At 36.0% G+C, this 6,000-nt stretch overlaps 1 protein-coding gene across 2 annotated transcripts in view; it reads left to right on the top strand.

Moving 5' to 3' along the window:
• The window catches only part of NSUN6 (NOP2/Sun RNA methyltransferase 6), a 28,019-nt gene that overhangs the window by 3,287 nt on the left and 18,732 nt on the right, over positions 1 to 6,000 (top strand). The window contains exons 2-4 of one of the 2 annotated variants that reach the window (XM_074157613.1): positions 2,566 to 2,674; positions 3,354 to 3,509; positions 5,175 to 5,254. In XM_074157613.1, the coding sequence (XP_074013714.1) occupies positions 2,600 to 2,674; positions 3,354 to 3,509; positions 5,175 to 5,254 (311 nt within the window). In that variant the 5' untranslated portion in view covers positions 2,566 to 2,599. Of the gene's footprint in view, positions 1 to 2,565; positions 2,675 to 3,353; positions 3,510 to 5,174; positions 5,255 to 6,000 lie in introns of those variants that run through there. The other variant, XM_074157614.1, reaches the window with a different exon arrangement.

Raw genomic sequence — 6,000 nt, 5'->3', positions numbered from 1 at the left:
CTGCTACCAAAACCTTGCCCCATACACATTCATAATGTTAATACCAAAGTCATTTGTAGAGCTCATAAATAACACATTTCTACCAGTTTTCAAACGCCTGCTTAAGTCTATTCAGGATTTCAACTCTTAAAAAAAAATAATTCACAAGCATGGGATTTTTTTAAATGCTAGTTTACGATGCTGCTGAAGAAAAAACTTTCCAAATGTGAGCCATATGGGGGGGAGTTGGTGATTTTTGTGTTGTTTTTTCTTCCTGTAATATAGGCATCCTAGGACAATGGCTAAGAGGCATGATACATCCCATTATCTGAAAAGTTAAAACTGAACTTTGGTAATTTCAGTTGTAACATGAACTATTGTAGTACTATTAGATTTAGTAGGAATGTTGAGGGAAATTCTTTTGGGCATTTTGTTAGATTCTAAAAAGAAGTTCATGAATTCTGTTACGGTTTCTTTCTTTCAAAGGCTGCTAATGTTGGGAATAAGGCTTTGAAACTCCTATCCATGAAACTGAAATTTTGCTTTGTCTGGGCTCACAAGTTAAGTCTGAAAAAGATAACATTCTTCTCACATTAAAACTTCAGCCGAATCTGACGTATCAAAAAAAGCTATTTTTGAGGGGTTTTGTATGATAAAAGTGTCAAATAGCCTCTTATTAAAATAGAATGAATACCAAACTTTCCGATATATGTTCTGCAAGTATGTTTAATACAATGAAACTGTAGTATTTTAGTATTCAGATCTTGTTGTGGATGGAATAGACCTCCACGTGGGAGGGTGGATGGGGAAGGTTCTCACTTTCCCTCCATTCAGGTTGGTGTCAACAAACTATTAAATTTTTAGGAAGTCTCATTTCAGACAGAAGTGTATATAACCTTGCAAAATACAGGCAATATAGGAGTGGAGAGATACAATTTGGGAAGAGAACTGTATTTTATTACCTACAGAGAAAAATTAACTGAAAATAATTAGGAAGAATAAAAGCTGCCTTGGGGCTGAGCTACAGTAGGGACTTTATAGCTGGGCTTTGCAGAAGGAATTAAAGCAACATCTGGAAATTTCCTGTACTTTTTAACCATGTAATCTTTCACCAGAGAGCTTGAAGATTCTCAGTAAGGATCAACAGAGCTTCTGTTGCATTGATGCTTCACTAGTCCTACTGGGAATTAAACACAGGCTCAAGAGAAAAGTGTTACTTAGAGTCCTTTATTTAAGTATATATGGGAAAAATAAAAATCGTTGTTCACAGTCATGCACGTGTCCCCCCGTTATGAAGTTTGGACAATTTGAACTGTGGAGAAAACCTAAGAAGTTAAGCTTGAGGAAAAGAAATCTGACAGGGAAAGATTAGAAGATTATCTCTAAAAATGAACAGATATGATGATGTAATAGAATAAGAATTTCAAAGACGGGACTTGGGAGAATCAAAGCTAAATCCTGTGAGGAGCCTTTGTGAGTGAGTTCTAGGACTTAAGTGGCAAGTTGTCCCCAAGAATAGCTAGGGGAACTTTAATGGAACACGATTTAGACATGTTGATGCTTTCTTCACATTTCAAACACTGATACAGTAGCCTGGGAAGGTATGGTGGGGAAGGATGTCACAGCAAGGAAACCAGTAACCTTGTGTTGCGAAGGAGTGATTAACTTCACTCAGAAGTAGTGAAATATTTATTAATATAAAACGGTGATTTCACAAAGCTGGTAGTGAATGCGACAGTGTTTTACGAGATTCGATGGCAAGGCACACTTTGTTATTTACTGCCCAGAGGACAGGGTCAGACACGCTGTCAGGGAGACCCTCCCGTTGAGTCACGAGGTTCAGAAAGGACCCCCTGGCTTTCTAAACCCCTTCTCAGAGCGGAGTCTGGATGCGGCTGGATCCAATCCTAGTCCCAGACTTGGCCAACCATTTATGTCTAAAGGATTATATATGCGCAATCAATCCTTTATATCACTTAGCTAAGATTTCAAAGTTCAGCATGCTATTAACCACTTACCGAGAATCTGTTGCGGCAAGGAATCCCTAAACCTTGAGGAGTAACCTTAAGCGGGTGTCCCCACTCAAGGGGAGATCCTGGTGTGCAGCCACTGCCGTGCAGGAGAGCTCAAAGGGCTCTTGGGCTGTCTGCTATTTATAGAGTAAGATAATTGACCTATAGTCATATTTGCGTGCGAACAAAATACCTAGGTCCCCACTCCAGCCAGGGTTTGGCTGTGTTGCCAGCCATCCTCCAAAGTCCAGGTTCAACTCATCACAGCTCCCACTGATGGTTATGGCTTGAGCTTGAGGTTATGTGGGGAGAGGGGGAGAGCACACCACCACACCTTATTGTAAGGTGATTGCAAATGCTAAGCATGGTAATGAACATATTGTGAAATGTAATTAACAGTTACAGTGTTACAGTTGTATGATGAGCAATATTTGGAATTTTGAGTACAGTAAAATTGCATTATTAAAACAGAAGAATCAGAAACTGCAGCTTACTTTGTAGGTACATTTTACATTACATTTATAAACTTAAGGAATATGATAAAAACCACTAAAAAATATTTTGTTTGTTTCAGTTCTTTACCAGCAGATTTTAAAAACTGAAGGAAGATGTCTTTTTTCCCCAAAATCTCTTTCCAACGTGAAGTTGAAGAGTATCTCACCAACGTGTTCAGAAATAATGAGGTATGTGAATTAGATACTACTAATTATCAACAAAAATTCATTTATTGAACACTGTTAATATTCCTTTGATTTAATATTTTGTCTGACTTTAATACCTTAGAGTAAGTTATTGTCTTTACATTAGACACAGATTTTTATATATAGTTCCATTTAAAATATAAAATTATTCTTCAGGCCTGTTGGCTCAAAGTAACATAAAAATATTTAAACTAAACTTAGCATAAATCTGAGACTTCAGTTTTGGATCCCACTGAAGTATGATCACATAGAAAATTAATCACTTATTTTCCATGTAATGTCAAAGGACACAAAAATGATGTTTTGGTATATCGGGATGAGCATTATTAATTCATGGTTTTGAATCTACTCTTCCATCTCCTTAGGACTGTTCTTTGTGCAGTATGACAGAGCTCGCTAGCAGTTACGTTTGGTACTTGCTGCAGCCTGTTTCCAATGATCTTGCTAATATGACTGTTTTTCCAACAAGTCCTTTTCAAGAAATTTACGAGGTTTTCACTGGAATTAGGCCACCAGACATAGACATTCCTCACATTGCACACCACACAACCATATTCCTCCATTTCTACAGAATGTTTATTCAGTGTTTTTTTCTGCACTGAGCAAGAGGCTGCTGTGTGAATTTAATACTTATTTTTAAAATCTCTTCTTTCACTTTCAGCTTATCACTGCTTTAGGGACACAGGAGGTAGAGAGAAAATATCAATCTCTGTTAAGTCATCTATCTCATCCACCATCTTTCACAACTGTTAGAGTTAATACCTGCTTGGCCTCAGTGAAACATGTAAAAAAACTGCTGTTTGAAGAAATCCAGAAGGTTTGTGCTTTTTTTTTTGTTACAGCAAAAGTAGCAGGATTTTTCATCTTTTGCCTGATTATGAGAGCTTCTCACTACTGGAAACTGTTCCTTAACTTAATACATGTCCACTAGTATTAATATTATGCAATCATATTGATTTCCTGTCAGCATTAAAAGTTAAATGAAAATTCATTGTCTAGCAGTATTCCTCATCTAACACATCCAAGAAAGGCAACAGCAGAAGGGAAAAGACTATTAACTCTCTTTTGGATGGCAGATCCAGACCTTAGATAGGATTGGGGTACGACTGTAGTAAATATTGTACCAGCATTGTAAGTCTAGAGAAGATGGTAGAAATACATAAAAACTGTAGTTCAGTATGCTGTGTTCAGCATATTTAGAACATTTTTATTTAAGATTAAAGGAGAATGTATGTCTCGTTGCACAAACTGTTTAGGGAAATGAGAATATTGTATGTTTTAGAAACTGGAGCCAGAGTGATGCCCTGCAGCCGCTGTATTTTCTTTTTTTTTTTTTAACATGTTTTTAACCTCTACATAATTTTTTGGGTTTTTACTTACCGTAATTAAACATTTCTTTATCTGATAATACGTTAGCCATTATGTTTAATAACTAGATTATTTTAAAACTCCATCCTAGATCTTCATTCTGTCTAAAAAGATCCAGTTCTTCTTTAGGTAAATTATTAATGCTTGTGGGTGTACAGGTAGCTATTGCATGAGAGGAGCCAAGACATTTCTGTGATGCAGAGGCAGTTGACAGCATTCTGTTGGCTGGAATGGTCATGGGCTATGCTACTTTTAGCTTGATTGTAGAAATCTGGAAATGGGTATTGCAGCATGATATTTTGCTTCAAGGAAAAATGCTTTGCTGAAAACTGAATTAAGACTGGCTTTTCATAAACTTTTTTGTATTTTTGTGGTCATATTAGAAAAGGAAATTACATAGCAGTTTTTAACAAAAATATGCTCACAGGTTGTTTTCCTTCTTCAGAGAAAATACTTCTTTGTCAGATGGAAACAAATTTATGGTATTGCATGTTTTAAGGTTTTATTTTAGAAGGCTCAGGCAAGAAGACTTTCAAAGTCCAGGAACAGTTCTAAAATGGCAAGCTGTCATTTTCTTCAACTGTATGCACAACTCAGCTCTCAGTACCCAATCAAAATTAAGCTGAAAAGTGAAAAAGGTTACCAACTTGGCGTATTAAGTAAGGCAGGCAATACATGAGTAGAGTTAAACAGTGGTTTATAATTAATAACATCAAAATAATAACACAGATTAGACCCAAGCTTCTCTGGTGGTGTTACTGTGATCTGATGACAACTCGACACAACCTTCTTCCAGAAGAAAGCAGAAACCAGTGGTAGGGTTATGAGTGTTGGAACACTGTCCCACTCCCTGAAGTCAGTTCTCAGTGAATCCCTTTGTGGCTTTGTTATTTCTCAATTTATTAAATGTTTAGTCTTTTATACCAGTGTTTTTAATACGGAGTGTCTCCTTATGCACTCTTTCCAAATCTCTCTTAACTGGTTTTACAACTTTTATTTTTGTACTCTACAGCTATAAATTGTGAATGGAAAAATAGTTTCCAGTCTAATTAAGTGCTTACATATTAGGGTTTTTTTTAGTCTTGCTTAATAATTATGTTTTTTAATGAAACAGCAATTTAAAGGACTATGTGTTCCAGTTCTTGAGCACCCGAAACTCCAGGACATCTTATTAATTCCTGTCATTGGACCCAGGTTTGAAATTTTTAGTTTCTAACCTTAAAACGTCATAACACATATTTTACTTATAAATTACTTGTTAAACAGTTATGGTAACTAACTCTCTATAAATGAAGCACAACTTCGTTTATGTTAAGACCTAGTGGGCAGTCCATATCCTAACCAGGTCAGAGTTTTAGTCCTTAAAAGATGCAAGAAAACATAGAGAGAGTTCTTTCCTTATTTATGAGATTAGCTTTTATAGGGAAAATACCTCCTCTCTGGAAAGCCAGGTAGGTGGCAAACAGAAGAACTAAACTTTTGCGGTGTAATATAGAACTAATAAATAGAACTAGCTAAATATAGGCAGTCTTTTCTTCCACTGGAATCAAGTCCACAGCTAAACTTAGGGAGACTGGATCAATAACGCTGAGAGGATTCCAAAATGCCTATTTGTTCTTCATTCTTAAGATATATTTGGATATTTCCCATGTTTCATCTGTGTCTGCCCCTATGGAGTTTCTTCATTATTTTGAATTCACTGATGAACATTTTATTTAATGTATTTTGTTCATTGAAGGCTAACATACTTCAGATTCAGTTTTTAGCACGATTAGCTAGAGGTTGGTAAAACGTAGAGTGTAAGTGCTGTACACTCTAAAATAGCATTTAATGTGTTTATTTTTTCTTCGTTCACATTTAATTCTCTTTTGTCGCATCTTTTTCTGGACATTCCATTCTATTATTTTCAAATACGTTTACACTTTAATAAGTTCAAGTGA

This window comes from Numenius arquata, chromosome 12 (genome assembly GCF_964106895.1).
Source record: "Numenius arquata chromosome 12, bNumArq3.hap1.1, whole genome shotgun sequence".
NCBI lineage: Eukaryota > Metazoa > Chordata > Aves > Charadriiformes > Scolopacidae > Numenius > Numenius arquata.
Note: the sequence above shows the minus strand (reverse complement) of the source record. Positions and strands in the feature narration are given on the sequence as shown.